The sequence below is a fragment of the Gossypium raimondii genome, chromosome 6 (genome assembly GCF_025698545.1).
Source record: "Gossypium raimondii isolate GPD5lz chromosome 6, ASM2569854v1, whole genome shotgun sequence".
Classification (NCBI taxonomy): domain Eukaryota; kingdom Viridiplantae; phylum Streptophyta; class Magnoliopsida; order Malvales; family Malvaceae; genus Gossypium; species Gossypium raimondii.
Window position 1 is genome coordinate 59,342,864 of NC_068570.1, and position 24,665 is coordinate 59,367,528.

The following is a 24,665-nucleotide window of genomic DNA, read 5'->3' on the forward strand; positions in this document are numbered from 1 at the left end:
TTTATTTATTATATCATGTTTATTATAATTGGAGACTAATCATGACAAGATTAATAGATAAATTTTGATTTGAAATCTCACGCATGTTTGTGATGGTGATTATGAAATAAATAATTTATTGGGATGTTTATAAGTTCGTCCTACTAGATTTGTTGCATTCTCCGAGTGAATGTAAACATAAAGAAAATAAAAGATATACTCATGGACCACTAAAAGTGGGAACATAGTAATAAATAAGAGAACAATGAGAGTTCTATAAAATAACTTTTCAAATAGTAAAGATAACTTATGTTACGAATGTGATATAAAAGATTATTAGCCACATATGTAGCATATGCCCAAATATTTTGTTTCATTAATATTCTTTAAGGAAGAATATGAGAATGTAGTAATAAATTTTATCATTATAGATAGAAAATATTTATCTTATTTGGTACTAAAACAAACAAATATTATTCCAATATTTGATAGTACAAAATTAGTTGAAAGTTCCGAAGAGTTAATATATTAATATCTAAAAACAAAAAATTGCTATTCTGAAGCTTAACATTGCATATAATTATTTAGAAATTATATTTATTAACTTAGTAGCATTATAGAATTCATATTGATTTAGACATTTTAAGTAAGTATCACAATATTGCTTATATGTGAATACAAAATAAAAAACGATAAAATTATTAATTGTCAAAATTTATATTTACATTATTAGTACAATTGAAAAACATGATTAAGTAAACCAGAAGTTTACTAATACAAATACATTTACTACTTGGCGTGACCAATTAGATTATTCTGGATCATATGATGCGAAAATTAATTAAGAATTCATATTGATGGCTGTCGATTCCACCAATATAAACCTACACCTAATTTGCAATTTAAGCAATATAGGGAATAGGGTCGATCCCTCAGAGACTGGGTTTACTGCAAATTATTTCTCTCTTTACCAGATTTATGTCGGGGTAGTTGTCCTGCCCAAGAAATTTGGGGGGAGGATAAAATCGAAAACCTGGAACCTGAAATAGACAGGGAAAAAATGCGTGAAAAAGTAAAGGCTGAAAATAAAATAATAAAAACAGTTGAATAAATCTGAAGAAAATTTAATTAAACTAAACTCAGCTTTAGGCACGGGTTTTTCCTCCTCTTTGAACCAATCCTTGAAATTAGATGAACTATTCTTTTCCAATAAGCTAGTTATAGCTACCAAGAACGTATCGGACACCAACTTTTCCTTGTGTAAATTAGTTATGGAACGTCCTATAACTAACCCTTACTGATCGAACAACCAACGAAACGTTCGTGATTTAGAACTCTGGTAGCTTTGCGTTCTAGAAGAGCCTAGCTCGAACCAATGCCCTCAACCGCATGAGACATTTAAATTCGGTTACTACTTCCCTTGACGGAACCAAACAACAATCCTCACTTGGCACTCCAATGTGTTCACAAAAAACCAATTAGACAATCGATCCTTTCGAAATTCTAACTGTATGTCTAACCACACTAACTCAAACGACGTCTTTTTTGACTTAGTGTTGATTTGACTTTGTGAGTTGACAAAATCATACTCTTAATATAGAGAAATAATAAGTACTGGAATTTAGGAGTTAAATTGCTCGGGTTCGTAACTCACAGGTCCTGACGAGGCTAACTCTGACCTAAAGCTGAAAATAGATTTAGTTAACTAAGGTTTGGGGCATATTGGAGTTGGATAAATTAAATAAGGTAAAAATGGGTAAAAAGAATGGGTGACGTGATTAAGTATGGGGGCTGGAATTTTGGTAGTGTACTACTGGAAATGAAAAGGAAGTTTGAAAAAGAAATTGTAAATGGTTTAAGTTGGTGACAAACTAGAAATTAATAAATTGAAAGAAAAAGAAACCAAAAACAACAAATAGCTTCGTGAGAATGAATGAGGAATTGCATTCCAAAGATGAAAACTTGATTAATAACTTGATGAATAAATGAACAATGTAGCCCCCTATTTATACTAGTGGCTTTGCTAAATTAAGAGCCACTAGCCATAGAAAATCAAGGAAATAAAATATTCCATGATAAAAAAAATCCCTACATAATCTCCCACTAAGTCAACAAAAATTTCAGCTAATTATATCTTGAAAAAATTCTGCTTTAGCCCTCCTCCTTTTCTTATTTCTTCTATCTAGCTCAATTGTTTCATTTTTCTTCTATTTAGCCCCAAATTGCACCCCTGCACAAAATTCAACATAAATATGGAAAAATCAGTGGTGCATTCTGGTAAATTAATCAATTTAATTACATAAAATATGTAATTTTAATATTTAATCAAATCCCCCTACTTATTTAATGCTAGTCCTCGAGCATTATGCATGTATCTGCAAAAGGAAACATTTTCTCCATAATAGGACTTGACCCCATGGTTTGCACAATTCAATAATTTAGTCTTCACATATAATCATCCCAAATAACTTAGCCTAAGAAATAAGAAAAACTTACCACTCATTTTATTATTTTTGTACTTAGGACATTTTCAAAACTTTTTACGCGAGACATGATGACAACCCAAGCACCATGTTCCGGTTACTCGATTCAGACGTCTTTAAGCGGGTTATTTCGCCCTACTCATGATAACTTGTTAGCGGAGTGAGTGCAATGAAATTTGGACAGCCACACGAACCTTTTTACGCAAGATGTGATGACAACCCAAGCACCACATTCCGGTTACTCGGACCGTTGTACAACCCCAATTTTCACTATTAACATTCGTATTAGAGGAGTATTATTTATTATTTGTTCTTTTCTTTTCTTTTTTCTCTTTTTTTTTTGAGAATGAATAAGCTATTGAAAAGTTTATACATAAATATCTAAATAGCTAAATATGTCAAACCATAAGTGGACCATCCTAATTTATCAAGGAAATTATTTACCTTCCACGTGAAACGTACAAAAAGACAATAACGTATAAGCAAATTTGAACCAATTTATGTTTCCCTCCCCCTACTTATTTTATATTGTCCCAGTGAAATTTAAGGAATAAAAAGCAAAGATAAGTAGGAAAAAGAGAGAAAAAAGAAACTCCCCATGTATTTTAACGTCGTGGAGGGTGTTCTCGTAGGTGTGTGAGAACGTCCGTCACTAAAGTGCGTAAAGATTAGAGTCCTTCCTCGATTCGGGTTAACCAAAATTCGACAGAAGTTGGAGGCTCCGTTTCGTGCTAGTGTCTTCGTCGGAATACTTGATGCGACCGGTCCATTCTCGTACCTGGAGGAACAAAATAAAAAGAAGAATGGGTACCGGTAAGTAACCCCATATAATCCAAACAGTACTTATCTAAAGAGTCCGTTTTGTATGCCAAATTCAAAGAACTAAAATTAATAGTTGATGGATTCAAATTGGAGGCTAAACGTTTGATGTAAGTACCCAAAATTAGTGGCCGATTCGATCTCAAAACATGGTGAAACTGAATAGCAAACCAATGGCCTAAATTCACCTTCCTACCCAAATGCATGCACCATAGAAAGAATAATTCAGTCTTAGTTAAAGAGGCGGATGCATCATTTCGTCCGGAAAAATTAAAAGCAAGGAATCTATGTTTGTATCTAAGTGTAGGACTATGAATTCCTATGTTTTTACAATGCTTCGGGTCGTAGGATATCTGTCGCATTTCAGTTAACAATGCTAAAGCTTCATTAGCATCAAAGTCAGGTGGTCTGTCGAGATATGATTCATAATAGTCGTCAGTTGCTAAATAGTCGTCACTAACGAATCCCAAAGCAACATTAAACACAGAAATAGACAGATTATAATGCACACCTAGTAAGTGAAAATTGACAGCACGAGGCGTGTCTACAGTGTTAACAGAGCGGTTGAAGTAAAATGTGGAATAAAATTCAAAAACCAACTCATAATATGCAGGTTCATCAATGGCAGCAAAATCAGTCCACCCAATAGCATTAAAATATTGATTAACAAATTCTTCAATTTCTAAAGAATATAGTGAGAATGAGTCTACGTGCTTACATATCAGAAGAGGGCGATGTTGGATTTGTTCGAATTGTGCTTGATGTGTCGGGTTCGTGAATGTTAGATTCCTGTGAAATCTGTTCTCCGGGGGCATGAATCTTCTTCCTTGTCGAAACTGACCGCGCTCACGTGGGTGAAAGTCAGTATCGTGGTGGTCCGTTTCATCTTCGTAATTTTCGTCATCGTCTGCCGTCGAAATTGATGAACCGGCCAACGGTGGCTGTTGGTAACCTCAGGTTCGTCTTTGCGTCGAATATAGTTCAGCATCATCGTTCGGGTCGCGGAGTTCTTCTCGAAGGCCCCGGTTGTGTTGGTTGCTGCGCATGAAAGCTTGGTCGAGGAGAAGGTCGATCTTGGTTGTCGGATGAGTTCGGTGGTTCAACCAGGCTATTTGGAGGATGTTTATCCGAAATAGGTGGCTCATGGAGCGGGTAGACGATGACAATCAGGGTTGGGTTGCGATTCTTCCTAGGACGGCGCGGTTACGATGACGGAAAGGGAAGAGACTTGTCGGAGTCGATGGTGACGAAAGGTGGGGCGGTGAACCAATTTTGTCGTCGGTTTATTGTGGATGGCAGTTCTTACACTGCGTGATCACGGGTGCGGACCATGGTGGGGCGGTTAGTTTGAAAAAAAGAGGTGGTGAGTGATGGTTTTGAAGATGGTAAAGGAAGGAACTTAGTAAAGAAAAAAAATAGTAGGATTCAAAAAAGGGGTTTTAGTTTATGGCCAGTCAAATGGGGGGTAATTGGGGTATTTGATTGGTGAAAGTGTTTTATTTGTTTGAGGAGAGTGGTAGTGGAGTTTTAATTTTCTAGGTGAAAAAGTATGATTTGATGGGTGAAAGGTTTTTTTCTTTTGAAAAGAGGTAGACGGTTAGGAAAAGAGGGAAGGGTTAAAATGGGGGTATGGGGTTGTAGTTTTCTAGGTGAAAAGATGGATGTGATAGGTGAAAGTTTAATATTTGACGGGTGAAAGGTTATGTTTAAAATGGGGGTATGGGGTTGACAGTTGGGGGTGGGTTTTATTTTTGATTTTTGATTTTTGATTTTTTTTATTTTTTTATTGGGAATGGTGGTTTGAGTGTTTTTTTCTTTATTTTTTTGGGGTTGGGTTTTTTTTTTTGGTTTGAATTTGGGTAGGTATGATAAGTTTGGGTTTTGGTTAATGGGTTAGTTTTGGTATTGGATTGGTTTAAATGGTGGTTAGGTGAAGTGGGTCTTGGCTGAAATAAAGAGAATTTTGTGGGCTAATATGGGGAATTTAATTTTGTCTTGAAATGTTTCTCTGTAAAAATAAAATTAAAATATTAAAATTAAAATGTGTATTTTTTTATTTCTTGAATTTATTAGCTAAGCTATAAACTCAAGAAATAAATTATTTAAAAATCAAGATTACAAGATTTAGTAAAATAGTCGTAATAAATGCACCAAGTAAGTTCCCAGGAAAGAGAGGTGAGTCACAATGGACATTCTTAAGTATCAAATCTTTCCTTCGACAGAACTGACCCTCGACATGCATTTTCATTTTCCGTTTTACCAAAAATTTTATTTACATAAAGGAAAAAATTTGGGTTGCCTCCCAACAACGCTTTGTTTAACGTCGTTAGCTCGACGACCTGTTATTCAAGTTCTGGGTTCCTCGAGAACAATCTCCTCAACTGTGTGCATTTGAAAATTCTCGTAAAAGGGTTTCAGTCGTTGACATTCACCTTAAAGCACTTCCGGGTTTCTTCGCTTTGAATTTCCACTGCACCATTCGACAAATAAATTAGTTATAATGAATAGACCTATCCATTTGGATCGAAGCTTACCAGTGAAAATTTTTAAAGTAGAGTTGTTGTAACACCTCGACCCTTGTCCGTCGTTGGATTAGAGTTACGAGGCATTACCGATCAAAATTCAACTCAAAATTTTTTTTAACTCAACCACAAAATTTTATTCCATATATATATATATATATTATCACATAACCAATTTTAAATCAAAAATGCATCTTTAATCAAGTTTCATATACTAACCATGTTTCAACAATTCATCCACATCATTATCATTTACCTAATCAAAATTTAATATCATAAATCAAACATTTATCCAAACATTTATTTCATTTCAATATACTAACTATACTACATATTACAAACATAGGTAATCTACCCTGTTTGGACAGCTCTTATACATCAAAAATTGAGCAGCATATATATATAAAATTGGACAGCATTTTTTTTTCACCAAAAATTAGGCAGCATACATATACCAATTTGGACAGCACTTATACACAAAATTTAACAGCATGTGTATACAAAATTGGACAGCATTGATTCACCAAAAATTAGGCAGCATACATATACCAATTTGGACAGCACTTATACACAAAATTTAACAGCATGTATATACAAAATTGAACAGCATTGATTCACCAAAAATTAGGCAGCATACATACACCAATTTGGACAGCACTTATACACAAAATTAACAGCATGTGTATACAAAATTGGACAGCATTTTTACATCAAAAATTTGGACAGCATATATATGACAATTTGAGCAGCATAAATACATCAATTGGGCAGCATTTAAGCATAAAAATTACATGAACATATACCACATTTTAAACCATTAAAGCATATGCATTAATACCAAATTCAAACCAAAAGAGATAAGCCATTTTCGCATGGCTTTTAAAATACATATGCACATTGGTTCCAAAATCAATATTTTAACTATGCTATACATGCCATATATTTGAGAACGATTTAGCAAAATACCAAAAGAAAATATCGATAGTGTGACGAGCTTAGCTGACGATTCCCGAACACGTAGCGAACACCGAAATCTATACATCAAAACAATTATCCAACACATTGTAAGCTAATTTAGCTTTGTAAGTTATAAGCAAAATAAACTCTACTATTTAAACCGATATCTCAAATAATATTCAACCAATTCATACTACTAAATCATCTTACCTTTAGCTTACCATATCATAAGATAATTATTTACTTATTACTATGATTTAACTAAAATCAATATAATTATACATCCATAAACATTTCTTCAAATTTAAACACAAGACCAAATACATTATGCATTTCCTCATCATGTAATATAAAGAATCATATTATATATATATATGATTCCAAATATAATCACCACATAGGTTTAATACCTATAAATTTAACCTTAAATAAAACCATAATGGCTATTACTCAAAAATTCCAAGTGTTTACTCATTTTACTAATTATGATTTCTCAATAAGACAAATACTCAATGCTAATAGTTATTCGAAAATATTTACGAAAATATTTAATAAGTTCGCACACTTAGTGCTCAATAATCAAACTTGAACACTTAGTGCTTTACCATTAAACTCGCACACTTGGTGCTTTACAATTAAACTCGCACACTTAGTGTCGAAAGTCAACAATTCAATACATCTTATTTCAATAATTTTATCACTAAATGTATATATATACCATTCAATTCAGCATAATTACATAGATACTAAGCTGATTTTTAAAACGATACAATTATATATATGCTTAATAACTTACCTCAGATGTCGTCGACTAATTGATCGGCTACTCAACTACTTTCGATTTCCCCCGATCTAAATCCGATTTCTTGGTTTCTTGATCTAAACATATTCAAATAAACTCATTTTAACATATTTTCATTCAATTTAGTCTAGTAACACATAGATGGGCAAATTACATTTTTAACCCTAATCTTTCACATTTTCACAATTTAGTCCTTATTAAACAAAACACAAAATACACAAAATTTGGCCACACTCCCTAAGGGCCGAATCTTCCTAGTACCCATATAAGTCCATACATTTCATTTATTTCACATTTGAGTCCTTCAAATATTTATTTTTATAATTTAGCCCTAATTACTCAAAATCACCAAAAACTTCAATACAAAACATATTAACCTTTAACATATCTTTCATTTTTCATCAACAACTATCAAAAAGCTCAAGCACTCATCAATGGCAAAACACATAATCATCATCAATTCACAAAATTTAAGCATGGGTTTTAAAGAACACAAAGCAACGATCTCAAAAACGTAAAAATTATCAAAAAACGAACAAAAGACTAACCTTAATCTAGCTCAACAATGGCCGAACCCTAGCCAAGCTTTTATCTTTTATTCTTTCTCTAGTTTCGAAAGTGGGAAAAGATGATATGATAATGGCTTTGTTATTATCATTATTATTATTATAACATATATTATAATATTATCATTTTTAACTTTTATTTTTAATGTATAAAAAAAACATATATTAAAACAACATGCCGTCCACTACCTTATAATTTTGGCTAAATTTCAACATAAGACCTCCAAATTATAAAGACAACAACAATTAAGCACTTTCTTATTTAACCATCAATTTTTCATTTTACGCGATTAAGCCCCCCTTTTTTTTATTAAATTGACACTCAAACAACAAAATTAATTCACGAAACTTTCACACATGTAAATTCACACAAAATAAACACAGAATAAAATATTAAAATATTTTTCAGACTCATATGTGTGGTCCCGAAACCACTGTTCCAATTTAGGCCAAAATTGGGTTGTTACAGTTGTATAGAAGAACTTTTTGTCCTATTGAAAACTGTTTCCTAGTGATTAGCTTGTCATGAAACACATTCATCTTTTCTTTGTAAACTTGAGCATTTTCATATGCATCGTTTCTAATTTCCTCGAGTTCCTGGATGTCTAACTTTCAAGACTTCCCTGCAGACTTCATCTCCATATTACACTGCTTAACTGTCCAAAATACTTTGTGCTCTAATTCGACCGGGATATAGCACGATTTACCAAAAACGAGTCGATAAGGTGACATGCTTATTGGTCCCTTGTAAGCTGTCCTATAAGCCCAAAGTGCGTCATTTAGTCTCAAGCTCTAATCCTTTTTGTTAGGTCTAACAGTCTTCTCCAAGATGGACTTGATTTCTCGATTCGACACTTCAGCTTGCCCATTTGTTTGTGGATAGTAAGCAATGGCAATTCGTTGAGTCACTCCATATTTCTCCATAAGTGCACTTATGAGCTTATTGCAAAAATGAGTTCCTCTGTCGCTGATTAATGCTCGTGGAGTGCCATACCTGGAAAATATAGAACTTTTAAGAAAGTCAACCATAGTCTTAGCATTATCATTGCGAGTGGCTTTCACCTCTATCCACTTAGAAACGTAATCAACAACTAATAGTATATAAAAATTACCGAAAGAATAAACGAAATGACCCATAAAATCGATGCCCCACACATCGAAAATTTTACAAATATGAATAGGAGTAAAGGGCATCTCATTTCGACGACTAAGATTGCCAACTTTTTGGCATCTTTTACAGGTTTTGCAGAATAAAAAGACATCACGAAAGATGTTTGGCCAAAATAGTCCACACTCAAGAATTTTATATGCAGTGCGTTTAGGTCCAAAGTGTCATCCACATGCATAAGAATGACAAAAAGTTAAGATAGACTGTACCTCTGTTTCTGCTACACACCATCGAATTACCTGATCGGAGCAATGCTTCCAGAGGTAAAGATTGTCCCAAATGTAATACCGAACATCTTTTTTTATCTTATCTTTTTTAGACCTTGGTAATTCCGAAGGAACAGTTCCTGTAATTATATAATTTACTAAGTCTGCGTACCAAAGATGAAGCGCATTTGCTGAAAATAAGTTTTCGTCTGAGAAGTTATCTTTTAATGGTGTATCATCTACTGGAATCGGTAATCGACTCAGATGGTCAGCTACCAATTTTTCACATCCCTTTTTATCCCGAATTTTAAAATCGAATTCTTGTAGAAGCAGAATCCATCTAATCAGTAGAGGTTTTTCCTCCTTCTTCCCTATTAAATATTTCAAAGCTGCATGATCAAAAAGGATAATCAATTTAGTTCCCAACAGGAATATCTAAATTTGTCTAAAGCAAACACAACAGCTAATAATTCTTTCTCAATAGTTGTGTAATTACTTTGGGCAGCATCCAAAGTCTTCGAAGCATAATAGATAACATAAGGCTTTTTGCCTATTCTTTGGCCAAGTACAGCTCCCACACTTCGATCACTTGCGTCACATATGATTTTGAATGGGAAGTTCCAATTTGGTGGTTGCACTATGGGAGCGGAGACCAATTTCTACTTCAGCGCGTCAAATGCGTCTTTACAAGTTTGGTCAAATTCAAATTCTTTATCTTTTTGTAACAGACTGTAAAGCGGTTGCGCGATTTTCGAGAAGTTTTCCATGAATCGTCTGTAAAATCCTGCATGGCCAAAAAACGAACGAACTTCCCTCACAGATATGGGGTAAGGTAATGAGTTAATAATATATGTTTTTGCTTTATCGACCTCAATACCTTCTGAGGAAACTATATGACCCAAAATTAATCCTTTGTTAACCATGAAGTGGCATTTTTCATAATTTAAAACAAGATTAAATTCTAGACATCTTTGTAATATCTTAGCAAGATTATCAAAACATTTGTTAAAAGAGTTACCGTACACCGTGAAGTCATCTATGAAGACTTCACTTATTCTCTCGACATAATCGGAGAATATGCTCACCATGCATATCTGGAAAGTGGCCAGAGCATTACAGAGTCCAAACGGCATTCGTCTATACACAAACATTCCAAAGGGGCACGTGAAAGTTGTTTTGTCTTGATCCTCAAGAGCCACTGGAATTTGGAAAAATCCTAAGTACCCATCGAGACAACAATAATGGGTCTTACCAGCTAATCGCTCGAGTATTTGATCAATGAAAAGAAGTGGAAAATGGTCTTTCCGAGTAGCTGCATTCAACTTTCTGTAATCGATGCAAACCCTCTATCCATTCTGGACTCGGGTAGAGACCAGCTCTCCTGACGAGTTTTTTACCATTGTTACGCCAATTTTCTTGGGTACGACATGAACCGGGCTAACCCAATCACTTTTAGAGATCAGGTATATCATTCCAGCATCTAACAGTTTCTGGATTTCCTTCTTTACTACCTCCATCATGGATGGATTAAGGCACTTCTGAGCAACTCTCTTTGGTTTCGTGTTATCTTCAATGGAAATTCTATGCATACAAGTGGATGAACTTAGCCTTTTTATGTCGGTTATTGTCCAACCAATAGCTTCCTTATAATCTCTCAGAACTCGAACTAGACTTTCCTCATCGTCTTTGATTAGTTTGTTTGACACTATCACCGATAAAGTATCTTTCTCTCCCAAGAAGACGTACTTAAGGTGGTTTGGTAATGCTTTAAGCTCCAAGGTTGGTGGCTGTAAAACCGAAGGTAATATTTTAGTTTGAGAAGGTAATAATTCAAATTGGTTACCTCAATTTGTCAACGATGTTTGCGTCTCCAAGTGTTTGACAATTTCTCTCAACGAATCTTTTATAATTGCTAATTCCTCGAGATTATTTAAAACACTCATGTCAATGCTTCTGTAAAGGATAGTTTCTAACTCATCAAATTCATGATATTCAAAATAAGATTGAGTTAAACAATCCATAATATCAATGCTAGAAATATTTGATAGTGAGTTAGGATGACTCATAGCTTCGTAGACATTGAATTTCACGATTTCGCCATCAAACTCCATTGTCAGTATTCTGCTCTGAACGTCAATTTTTGCACTTGCGGTACTTAGGAACGACCTTCTAAGCAAAATGTCAGACGAATTAGTTGAGTTGTCGTATTCCATATTAATAATGTAGAAATTTGCAGGGAAAACTAATTCGTTAACTTTAACAAGGACGTCTTCAAACAACCCTTCGGGATAGACGACTGACCTATCCGCCAACTGGATTATTACTCCTGTCTCTTTTAAAGGACCCGCGTTAATCAACTTATAAATAGGATAAGGCATAACATTAATGGAAGCCCTTAAATCACACATGGCTTTCTTAATGCCTACATTACTTATCTCACAGGAAATAGCAAACATACATTGGTCATTGTATTTGGGCAGAAATTTTTTTTGCAATACTGCAGAGACATTTTCTCCTACATTTACTCTTTCGTTACCTATTAACCTCCTCTTGCTAGTACACAATTCCTTGAAAATTTTCGCATAGCGAGGGATTTGTTTAATAGCGTCGAGTAAAGGGATATTTACCTCCACCTTCCTGAATGTTTTGAGGATTTCTTTTTCCTCATTCTCTTTCTTTTCCATTGTGAGCCTCCCTGGAAAAAGAGGTGGCATCACAACTGGTTTTTGAATTTCTGATTTCGGTCTGGCTTTTGGATCAAAGATCTAATTTTCTCGTTTCTTGTCTTGCTCATGACTTTTGTCTGGAACTGTTTCCAAAATTTTTCCGCTACGAAGAGTTATTGCACTTGCATTCTGTCGAGGATTCGGCTCTGTCTGGGAAGGTAATTTACCTTAAGACTCCAAACGATTAACTACCATCAAGAGTTTACTAACTTGATTAGTTAACTCTTGAATTGATGTCTTTGTCCTCTGTTGATATTTTGCAACATCGATGGTAAGTCTTTCCATAACAGCTTCTAGAGATGTGTTCGGTTTGGGTTGTTGTTGTGGCGATGGAGGAGGTCTTGGTTGGTATGATGGATTATACCGGTGATTAGCTCCATAATTCAAGTTGGGATGATCCTTCCATCTGGGATTGTAGGTGTTGGAGAAAGGATCATAGCGTCTTTCTGGAGGTCCTGGAAAACCTTTGATAGCATCAACATCTGCTATTGAATTGTCGTTAAGGATTGGGCATAAATCCGTTGGATGTTCAGACGTAGTACATATTCCACACAGTTGGGTCAGATTCTTCTTTTCTGTAAGCATGGATTGAACAATATTAGTAAGCTTATCCAATTTATCTTCTAAAGATGAAACGTTTACCCCATTAACCCGCTTTGTGGGTTCTGAATTTGGCCGATACTATTGATAATTTACTGCCATTGTGGATATCAATTCTCTTGCCCTTTGAGGAGTCATATTTACAAGTGCCCCTCCACTAGATCATATTCATTTTCATAGGAAGCAAACCCTAGTAAAAATACTGAAGAAGTGATTGCTCGGTCAAACCGTGTTGAGGACAACTTGCACATAGTTTTTTATACCGCTCCCAATAGTCATACAACGATTCACTCTCTATTTGGTGAATTCCCACTATGTCTCTCTTAAGTTCAACTGCTCGCGATGCTAGGAAAAATCTGTCAAGAAATACACGAGATAAGTTATCCCATGTTGTAATAGAACCGGAGGGTAAGTAAAATAATCATTCTCTTGCTGTATGAACTAAAGAAAATGAAAATGCCCGAAGTTTAATTTCATATTCGGTTATTCCCTGAGGTTTCATGCTTGATTAGACCATGTGGAATTCTCTCAAGTGAGTGTGTGGATTTTAGTTCTTCAAGCCTCAAAAAGTGGGTAAAAGGTGAATTAGGCCTGATTCAACTCTAACGGGGTTTCTCCGGTTGGATAGTTGATGCATAACGGTGTTTGCTTGTTGGGAGCAGTGGCTAGTTGACAAATGGTTCGGTTTGCCATCCTTTCTAGTTCATCGAGGTTGTCTTAGGCTTATTTTGTTTCGGGAAGTGGTTTGGTCTCAGGATCAACCACCTCGACTTATTTCCCACGTCGAATTGCTTCTACACAAATTGCTTGTCTCAACTTTTCGACGTCGGATTCTAGGATCCCTTGTCCTAGCTCAACTTTTGCTTTACTTGCACATTTAAGAGCTTCTATCTCTTTTCGTCGTGCTTGTCCCGATTTCTCGATCTCTGGGTCGTATTCGAGATCTCTGGATGAAGATCTAGTCATGAAGACGATTTAAACAATTGTAAGTGTTGTCAGTCCCCAGCAACGGTGCCAAAACTGATGGCTGTCGATTCCACCAATATAAACTTATGCCTAATTTGCAATTTAAGCGGTATAGGGATTAGGGTCGATCCCTCAGAGACTGGGTTTATTGCAAATTGTTTCTCTCTTGACTAGATTTATGTCGGGGCAGTTTTCGTGCCCAAGAAATTTAGGGAGAGGATAAAATCGAAACCCTGAAACCTGAAATAAACAGGGAAAAAATGCGTGAAAAGTAAAGGCTGAAAATAAAATAATAAAAACAGTTAAATAAATCTGAAGAAAAATTAATTAAACTAAACTTAGCTTTAGGCACGAGTTTTTCCTCGTATTTGAACCGATCCTTGAAATTAGATGAACTCTTTTTTTCCAATAAGCTAGTTATTGCTACCAAGGACGTCTCGGACACCAACTCTTCCTTGTGTAAATTAGTTATGGAACGTCCTATAACTAACCCTTACTGATCGAACAACCAACGAAACGTTCGTGATTTAGAACTCCGGCAGCTTTGCTTTCTAGAAGAGCCTAGCTCGAACCAATACCCTCAACCGCATGGGACATTTAAATTCGGTTACTACTTCCCTTGACGAAACCAAACAACAATCCCCACTTGGCACTCTAATGTGTTCACGAAAAACCGATTAAACAATCGATCCTTTCGGAATTCTAACTGTAAGTCTAACCACACTAACTCAAACGATGTCTTTTTTGACTTAGTGTTGATTTGACTTTGTGAGTTGAAAAAATCATACTCTTAATCTAGAGAAATAATAAGTACTAGAATTTAGGAGTTAAATTACTCGGGTTCGTAACTCACGGGTCTTGACGAGGCTAACTCCGACCTAAAGCTGAAAATGGATTTAGTTAACTAAGGTTTAGGGCATATTGGAGTTGGATAAATTAAATAAGGTAAAAATGGGTAAAAATAATGGGTGGCGTGATTAAGTATGGGGGCCAAAATTTTGGTAGTGTATTAGAGTGGGATGGTTTAGCTACTGGAAATGAAAAGGAAGTTTGAAAAGAAATTGTAAATGGTTTAAGTTGGTGACAAACTAGAAATTAATAAATTGAAAGAAAAAGAAACCATAAACAACAAATAGCTTCGTGAGAATGAATAAGGAATTGTATTCCAAAGATGAAAACTTGATTAATGACTTGATGAATGACTTGATGAATAAATGAACAATGTAGCCCCCTATTTATACTAGTGGCTTTGCTAAATTAAGAGTCACTAGCCATAAAAAATTAAGGAAATAAAATATTCCATGATATAAAAATCCTTACATAATCTCCCACTAAGTCAACGAAAATTTCAGCTAATTATGTCTTGGAAAAATTTTGCTTTGGCCCTCCTTATTTGCTTATTTCTTCAATCTAGCTCAATTGTTATTTTTTTTCTTCTATTTAGCCCCAAATTGCACCCCTGCATAAAATTCAACATAAACATGGAAAAATCAGTGGTGCGCTCTCGTAAATTAACCAATTTAATTGAATAAAATATGTAATTTTAGCATTTAATCACATATGGACATTCATTAAAAAAACTAGAAAATTCTTTAATTTAAAAGAATTCTCATATGTTGCTTGTTTTCAATGAAAATTGATTATTGGAAACTCACTAGCTAAAGTTGATATCTAATGTCTTGCATTTCTAAAACGATTATGGACCCATTCATCCACCATGTAGATGGTTTTGATATTATATGATTTTGGTAAATGCATTTACAAAATAATCACATATGTATTATTAATTTGCAATCTATCGTTTGCAAGATTGCTTGTTTAAATAATTAATTTTAGATCATGCAATTAAAACAATTCATTTTGCTAATCTTGATGAATTTATATCTCAATCTTTTATTGGTTGAGTTTGAAAAACTTTTTAAAAGTTTGCGTATAATGGTTTAGAAAATTATTGATTAAACACCTCTAATTAATGTCTAAACCATTACTTATGAGAATTAAACTTCCTATTTCAACATGAGATTATGTTGATTTACGTGTTGTACGCATCAAGCTAATAAGTTATAAATACTCCCCATTACAATTGGTTTTTGATCAAGAGCTAAACATTTCTCATCTTTAAATTTTTGTATGTGCGTATATGTTCAAATTGTTCCACCACAATGCATAAAGATGAGTGAATCCTCAAAGAAAGTTGGGAATATATATTAATTACAAGTTTCTTTATATTATTAAATGTTTTGAATGTATTCGAGATTCAATTATGACATGATTTGTGATTATAATTTTGATTCGATAGTTTTCTCGACATTAGGGGGAGAGAAATAATATCTTGTAATGAGTTAGGGGGAGAGTAATTTGAACCAGAAATTCAATAAGGATAACTCATTACAAGTTAACTGTTAGATGTATTTACAAACTTAATGAGAAAAACCAAGTGCTATATACTATCTAATATTTTAATTTGAATCAAAGTCCTAGTACAACAATCAGTTAGAATAAATCATAGATTGATCGGGTCCAAAGATTAAAATTCTTCTAGATGGTCATATAGTGGAGACGGGTGCTCCAAAAGAGACCCAAGACATAACTAATAAGTAAAACTTCAAAAGAGATTCAAGTACCTGAAACTGAATTTTAAAATAATGAAAATAATTGATCTCGATAAGTTACTTCAATTCGAGAAAATGTGAAACCGAATAATAAATGTGGTCGACAATGATTTTGTATGCAATATTATTATTGAAGTAATGAAATAAAAGGAAGATATTGAATTAATCAATTAAGAAATATAGATATGGAATAAATTGATCAAAATAGAAAGACACAACTCAAGTACAATTAAATTCGTGGAGTTTTTGGACTAGTAGTCCAAATATCTAAAGGTATAAAGTCAACGAGGGTGCAATTGAAATAGTTTTGCAAAAGCGGAATAAAAATATGAAGTTTTTCGCTTAGTCTTAACATTGATTATGAAAAGATATAATATTCTTTTGTGGTGGATGCAATAACTTTTAGATGTATTATTAAATTGATAATTCATAAAAGATTTAACTTACGTCTAATGGTTATTATTACAACCTTTTATGAATCACTATATAGTAAAGTTTTATATTAAAATCCTTGAAGAATTTAGGATGCTAGAAGCATATTAAAATTCTAGAAATTGTTCATTTATATGAATTGAAATAATTTGAACATATGTGGTAAATTTAACTTAATAAATAGTAGTTGAAGGAAAATTATAAAATGATCCAAAATACCTATTTGTGCTTTTATAAAAGAATCATGATTAAAGTTTATTATGATTATTGTTAAATCTCTGAAGAGATCAAAATATATTTCTTCAAATTTTCCTTACTCGTGACTTTTAAAAGAATGGTAATATAAATACTTAGCAAATATATTCAAATAGTCATTTGAAAAACTAGTACAAGCTTGAATACGTAGAATATGAAAAAATATGTTATGTTTTCATGAGGGGGAGTTAATATGCGTTGCACTCTTTTTCCCTTAATCGAGGTTTTGTCCCATTAGGTTTTATTGGTAAGGTTTTTAATGAAGCAGCATATTATGCATATTATAGATTGTGTACTCTTTTTCCTTCATTAGGTTTTTATCACACAAGATTTTTCCTAATAAGGTTTTAATAAGGCATATTATCTATTAATAGACATCCAAGAGTTTTAATAAGGCATATTATCTATTAAAAGACATCTAAGAGAGAGTATTATGAATATCTTATTAAGTGGATGTCCATCATGATTAAGATAAAATTTTAATATACTTCAAATTCTAATAGTTAATAGAACTAGATCTCGCTTCTTTTATATTTTTATGTCTATAAATAGAGACTACGATGAAGCATTGTAATCATCCCTTTGATCAATAAAATACATTCTCTATTGCTTTTATATTTTCTTTGTCCTTTATTTTCTCCATCTCTATTTATTTTATAACAAAATATAATTTATAAACAATAATTTTTGGTTTAAGCTTGAATTATACCATTTTCCTCGCTTTGGACTTTCGGGTTTTTTTCTCATTTTAATAATTAAACTATTATTTTAATCAATTATTAACCCTAATTCCTAATTTCTCACTTGCTTTATTTTTCTTGTTTCTAAGTTTCAGAAAAAAAAAAAGAACAATTGCATTAGTATTGGATTTCAAATTATGTCACATAGAATCTACATTTTCTTCAATGAATGACTCGAAAATAATACAAAAAGAAAACACAATATATGCAAAATTTTGCAATGTTACAGCAGAAATGTAAAAAAGGAAAAAGAAAGATTTAGTCCCTATACGCCTGTTCCGATCATCGGTGACCCGAGCAGCAGAGCAGGAGCCAAGACTTCTAGTTTTGGCTCGACAGATGAAAAAAAACGACATATTTTACTCGCAATCATCGGAAACATCTAGTTCAAAAGGAAGATTCTAAAGATACCTTCCAAGTTCCTTTTTCTTTATTTTTGCTCCAAGTATACGTTTTCTTTTTCGTATGTCCCGTGTGAAAGCTGGTTCTAATTCATGAATCGTGTTTTCTCAGGCCTGTAATGGTGGAATCGTTATTGACAGGTTAAGAACATGGTGAATTCTGATAATATCTAGTTCATAAGAAGCTACTACGGTATGGCAAATAAATGGAGCTGATGCATCATTTAGAATTCGGAAATTTAGTTAATGTTTCATCGGGATTAGGAGCTTACCGTTGAATGAGGAATCTGAAGAAGAATAAGTGAGGTGCAGTACAAACAGACGGAAATGGCTACTCCGGCTATAACATTATATAGTAGTCGTCGGTTTTCTTTTGTGGGAATGAAAGCGGACTTGAGCGTATTTGTTAATTCGAAAAGTCGATGAGATACCTGTAGAAGGGCGAAGACGGCAAGCAAATGAACAAAACGAACAGTTGGAAAGGTACGGAATATCAGAGGAAATTTTCTTACCAACACATAAATGGCAGTTGTAAGCATGAAGTTGAGCAGTGGATATTCCGGGATAAATGAAAGTAGCCATTTTGGTTGTCCATTAGGTATGTCTGATCTGCACGTATGAAATGCAATTATGAGAATCTTATAGACCCGTAAACTTGTTACTCTTTCACCGCTTCAGTGCTATTTCGTAGATATCAATTTTGAGGGACAAATTAAAAAGAGAGAACTTTGATCTGTCAACAAACCTTAACCAGATATGAAATTGAGAAATGTATGTCTCCAGAGTTATCTTGCCAAGCCACCTGAGAAGCACAAAAACGTAGCATAATTAGGTTAAGAGCAACATAACAACGGACGCTCCTCAAAACACAAATAAATAATCGACAATGTTGTAACGAGGCACAGATTGAATGAAATTAGTAATAGTCTGGAAACATACGCGAAGAGAGTCAAAGAGTAATTCCTAAGCTGCTGGGTGGAATTCCGCAAGCAAATGTAGACACTAGAACCATAAGAAAGCCGAGAAGAAGAGAGTCAGATCCCGGAATTCATCTAAAGTAATATAAACTTCCTCAAGTAATCCGAGTAAATTACGAAAAGAAATCCATAATACGCACGTGATGGGAATCCAAGATGTGTAGGGATGAAATTTGTTGTACGTAACTTTGTCCAGCTTATAGATATATTCGTACCACAGATACCCGACCTGAAGAATTTAAGAAAATACACAAACAAAGCTTACATAAGAAAACCGATAGGCATAATCTAAACTATAGTGATCAAAAGATCAGGAAACTTACGAATAGAGAAACCGAAATAACGCTTGCTTTGATTGAGAATTTTCTCTTGGGTTCACATTCCTCCAACTTTTCCATCCATTTCTCGATCTACGATTTAAAACAGTATAAAGAGACTGTACTTGTGCACAAAGAAAACATGACTTTCATGTAACCAAAAGATTATAAAAGCTTACATTGGGATGATAGTAAGCATATATCATTCCGATTATCCATATATAGCGGTCAAGACCGGATCTAAATTGCCATTCATGCAACCGAGGCAGATCAGGTTTTGCAGGATCCGTGTACCCTGCCATTTGAAGGGAGAAAAAGAAATGATATAACCAAACAGCTATAACATATCGAAGCCAAGAACAATGAACGAACTTTGAAATAAAATTGAAAACTAATTCAATGGGGCTCATTTGCATGTTCACACATGAGGTTCATATCGGAAAGCACAACATTCCGATTGAAATGCAATAAAAAATGTATATTATTTAGAAGCATATCAAAAGGACATGAACTATCTAAACTGTAAACTACTCAGCTAAGTCAATAAATCAAATGAAAAGTAGAAGAAAGAAGTAGGTAGGTCGCTGACCTAAAAGGAAAGCCAATGGACTCCAGAATATTTCAAAAACTCCGGGAATTTCCCAAATAAAGATAACTACGAGAAAGCATGCAAGAAATTTCACAGCCATCACCGATGGCTTCTCATTATACTTGTTGAAAATCCCAAGAGCTCCATACACCATCAGGGTGAAAAGCGTGTGCATCGGGCAGATGTAGTAAAGCATATAATCATTGTTGAGAACAATGCAGCAAAATGCCACGAAAAAGTTTAGTCGCCACATCATCTGCATCAAATCAAAGTTATACAGGGATCTTTGGTTCACCGATATATAAACTACACGGCTGGAGTGCTGATATGGCATTATAACCCAAAGAGAGAATATTACCTGGGTAAAACGTGCTAAACTAAAATCCTTTCTAATATAATAGTATGAGAAGTTTCCAAATCCAGTCATCCAAACATATGCGGCAATAAAGACACGTATTGCATTATATATCTCCGTTGCAGCAAAATAATGGTACATTAGAAATAGGACCTGTAAAAGCAAAAAAGACACGTAAGTGCAGCTGGCAGAACTCTGAAAAATTATTTGGTTCAGAAGAAAAGGTCAGCGGATATCATGGATTCCCGTGGACTTGCAAACACAAGCAATCTCATAATGTGATAGAGATAGAAAAAGTCTCGTGTGAGCATCAGTGCAGATCTAAAGATCGTCTAGCAATAAACACTTACCTGCATCCATCCTTTCCACTCTTCAGTCTGATGCCTACTGAGGTATTGCATGGTCTTTCCAGAGAATGCCGATTTATCATTATGTTTCGTCAAGGAAGTCATTGCTGAAACTATGATGAGAATAGCGTAGAGGAAGAGGAAAAGGTCGCGGTTGTATTTCTGTCCAAGGAAACACACATAAGAAATAATTTAAAATAGATAAATAATTCTCTATAGTGTTCTTCAATGAGTTAAAACAAAGCACTAAACCTCAATATATCATCAGTTGCTAATATATATAGCCCCTTTAACCAATAATAAAGGAAAATCTTAGCCATCAAACATTTCCAACCATAAGAGAAGAAAATAATTTCAGCCTTTCAGGCAATTTAAGGAATTTATGTATATTAAACTATTAGTGAAAGGACATGGTGTTCACAAACTGCTTATTACAGATCAGTATCCTCCCAAATTTGAGGACCAAAGGAAGGATGCAAGTACAAAGGGAAAAAAATAAAAGGCTGTTTACACAAATAACATTCACCTAGAAGGGAAAATAAGAAAAACAATGAGTTCAAAGGGTTCCGGACCGCAAAAATTACTTGAAGAGCTTTTACAGAACTAGAGAACCCAGATTAAATCTTCTTTTTGTCATAGTGAAGGGGAAAGGAAATCGGACTGACAAGAAAGCAAGATGAAACCATGACCAGAAAGCACTAAAAAAAATATGAAACATATAAAAATGAAAACCAAGACCCTATCAGGTATGAAGATGCAACAATATAATTGAGAAGCATTTCAAAAAATTGAAAAAAAAGAAAAAGAAGAGGAAATCATGAAAACAAATTATAATCAATATCACAAACAAGAAGTATTAAAACACCTTGGCAGATTCTCCTAGTAAATTTGTGCGGTCACATATATAGAAGTACACTAGGATAGCACCAAATTCAGCCCTGCATTAAATACATTGTTAAACATAAGATGAAAAAGAAAGCTGACAAAAAAAGTGTATTTCTGCAAATGACCAACATTGCTCTCAAAATTGCTCGATTTTCCAACAGAAAAGAGTCTTCCATAGTCAAAAACCTGGAAAATCAAAAGAAGCAAATGGTAAGATGGGTGTAAAGAGTAAAATCATGGAGAACTCCATAACAACACCGAAACTCAAAGAAAGTAACCTAATCAAGTTTGTTTTGATGGTTGAACTATGGACTTTAGCAGATGTTGATCTAGTGAGACCTCCTTCAAGCAAAAGAGCCCGGTCATCTTCTTTAATTTTCTCATCTCCTGATTCAACCAGATTATTGTCTGCATGGCTGCAAATTGAAACTCGGACATTAGGATCAGCAAATATTGAAGTCAATAAATCCAATGAATATAAACCCCTATCAAATTTGTACAGCCATTTTAACTCCTAAGAGAGGCATTTTCTTACACTTTAGAATGAGATGCAGATCTCTTGTATTCTAGGAACTCTGAATATATCCATGCAACGAAAACAGGAAGAATTCCTAAAAGAAAAGACACCTGCAACATAATAGAAAAGGTTTCATCAAGTATTTCATGCAAAGCTAGTGCCTGCGAGAGAGTGAAATAAGTGAAAAAGGGCAAAGAAAGATAAAACAATACTTACATAAGAACAGGCAACATAGTTAAATTTAGTATAGGGGAGTGAAATATACACATACAAGCATGGTCGAAAACAATTAAGAGAAGAAAAATGAAACATCAATTGCAGTAGATGAATGAAAATGTGATTCCCGCATTATAACAATTACAAATAAGTTATTTTCATCAAATATCAAGTAAATTTGCATCCCAAACAATTCACATAGACTCAATACATTATGAAGACTAGTATTATCATAATTAACCAATAGTCAATTAGATCAGTCTCTAGACTGTCACTAAGCTACAAGTCAAATATCTTCACACATTCAAACCAAGCACACAGTTGCGTGATACAATAATCATAAAAATTCTTAAGTTCTTCTAAGAAAAAATGCTCTAATTTAAAAAAGCGAAAATGAAGTCTAACATTAGAAGTACTACCATCATTTTAATTAGCATGATAATTAAAAAATATATTCTACAAATATTTACTAGAATTGATAATCCTTCAAATAATATAGTAAAAAGAAGTACAAAATCACAATAACCAAATAAAAGAATCCAAAATTAGTACTTAGAAATCACAAAGTCAATTCTAGCATTAAAAAAAAACTACAAAAAAAAGAAAGAAAGCTCAAAAATCACATTGTTCAACTCAAAAACCTAAATCTAAACTTAACCAGCAACACTGAATCAATAAAAATTCAAATTAGTACATAGAAATCTCAAAGTCAATGCTAGCAAAAACGACAAAAAAAAAGGCTCAAAAATCACATTGTTCATCTCAAAAAAAAAATCTAAACTTAACCAGCAACACAGAATCAATAAAAATTCAAATTGGTACATAGAAATCTCAAAGTCAATGCTAACAAAAACGACAAAAGAAGGCTCAAAAATCACATTGTTCGACTCAAAAAAACTAAATCTAAACTTAAACCAGCTAAACTGAATCAATAAAAATTCAAAAATAGTACATAGAAATCACAGACTCAATACTAGCAAAAACTAAAAAAAAAAAGAAGAAGCTCAAAAACCACATTGTTCATCTCAAAAACTAAATCTAAACTAAACCTGCAACCCTGAATCAATAAAAATTCAAATCAATTCAAAAACCGTACCTGTCCAGGCGTAATTGGCCCAGAAACAACCATTTCTTCCCTAGATCAAACAATAACCTCCTCAAAACTGTAAAAAAAAAATAAATCCATCAAAATCCTAAAATTAACAGCAAAAACGACGACGACGACGAAGGAAACGGTTACCGAGTTAAACAGAAGAACAATGGCGTGGAATAGAGAGCTACGACGTGATCATAAATACGATCACCTTAAAACCAATAATTTGAAATTCTTTTTTTTGGTGTGTTTAATAATGAAACCAAAAAGAGAGAGAAAGGGATGAATGAGCAGCAGCTTGGTTGAAGAGTAAAGAAAAGGTTTCAGATGCGGCGTCGTTTTCACTCCTCTGAAATAAAACGGTTGGTGGTGATCGTGGTGGTAGTTGGTTTTTTTTTTTTTTTTTTTTTCTGGCTAGTATTTTGCTTTCAGCTTCGGGGCGTTGTAAATGTGAAGTTGGAGACAGTGAGATATGAAAGGAAAAATGAGAAAATTAGAAATTTTTTATTTCAAGAAAAAATAAATAAATAAGAAAGGGATAATATATTTTTCCCCCCTAACTTGGTTTTTTTTTTCACTTTAGTACCTAAATTTGACAACAAGGTCTATTTTGATCCACTTACTAATCACGTATGAACTCAAATTTGAAATGTCTAAGTACCATTGACCAAAAAGCCTATTCGACTTTGTCATGTCATAATTTTTTTTAGAGTTTACAAATACAAATACACTGTAATAGTAAAATAATTATAAATTTATGTTCGAGCAATTACATGATAGAATTAAATCAAATATAAAGTACACTTGAACTAAGAATCAAAATAACCCAGGATTAAAACCGGCCCACCAGACTAAAAATGCTCACATGACATCAACATGTAACGGGATTAAAAACTTACAGATGACAATTGCGTATGTTAAAACTTGATACTAAGCAATAATGCCTTATATATTTTTATTTTTATATATATTTAAAAATATATTATTTTATTAACTTGTCACATCATATTTTTATTTTGTTTGATTATAGTTTATATTTAATATTAACTTTGGTGTTTAAGTGTGAAAATTATAAAGTACATAGAATCGAACCGATTTATTGGTTTTTATATTGTTGGTTAAAGTGGAGGCTTTC

General features: G+C 33.6%; 1 protein-coding gene and 1 long non-coding RNA gene across 3 annotated transcripts; both read right to left on the reverse strand.

Annotated features, from left to right (window-relative positions):
- Nucleotides 1-5,516: 5,516 nt before the first annotated feature.
- Nucleotides 5,517-7,631, reverse strand: LOC128041823 (uncharacterized). The gene is made up of 3 exons (XR_008196697.1): nt 7,557-7,631; nt 6,770-6,837; nt 5,517-5,751 (listed from the first exon to the last, which is right to left on the reverse strand). It is a non-coding gene; the product is annotated as an uncharacterized LOC128041823 (long non-coding RNA).
- Nucleotides 7,632-17,931: 10,300 nt separating this feature from the next.
- LOC105773829 (protein REDUCED WALL ACETYLATION 3) lies at nt 17,932-23,952 on the reverse strand. Of its 2 annotated transcripts, XM_052632803.1 has the most exons (17): nt 23,678-23,949; nt 23,534-23,600; nt 22,240-22,331; nt 21,983-22,120; nt 21,834-21,890; nt 21,685-21,757; nt 20,823-20,981; nt 20,476-20,625; nt 20,118-20,373; nt 19,708-19,823; nt 19,535-19,621; nt 19,352-19,440; nt 19,174-19,236; nt 18,980-19,036; nt 18,747-18,843; nt 18,507-18,665; nt 17,932-18,348 (listed from the first exon to the last, which is right to left on the reverse strand). In XM_052632803.1, exons 2-17 carry the CDS (start codon nt 23,564-23,566, stop codon nt 18,343-18,345), a joined length of 1,632 nt encoding a protein of 543 aa, XP_052488763.1. In that variant the 5' UTR covers nt 23,567-23,600; nt 23,678-23,949; the 3' UTR covers nt 17,932-18,342. The 2 variants fall into 2 exon arrangements, with proteins under 2 accessions (XP_052488763.1, XP_012451439.2); XM_012595985.2 differs by having other exon boundaries at nt 20,118-20,625; nt 23,678-23,952.
- Between the last annotated feature and the right edge of the window lie 713 nt (nt 23,953-24,665).

What these genes read in the sequence shown, in the direction of transcription:
- LOC105773829 (XM_012595985.2), bottom strand. Translation starts at nt 23,566, where the DNA reads ATGGTTGTTTCTGGGCCAATTACGCCTGGACAG. An exon ending in TTATTTCGGTTTCTCTATTC is followed by an intron (nt 19,441 to 19,534) that starts GTAAGTTTCCTG and finishes TAAATTCTTCAG; the next exon opens with GTCGGGTATCTGTGGTACGA. An exon ending in TACTCTTTGACTCTCTTCGC is followed by an intron (nt 19,037 to 19,173) that starts GTATGTTTCCAG and finishes TGTGCTTCTCAG; the next exon opens with GTGGCTTGGCAAGATAACTC.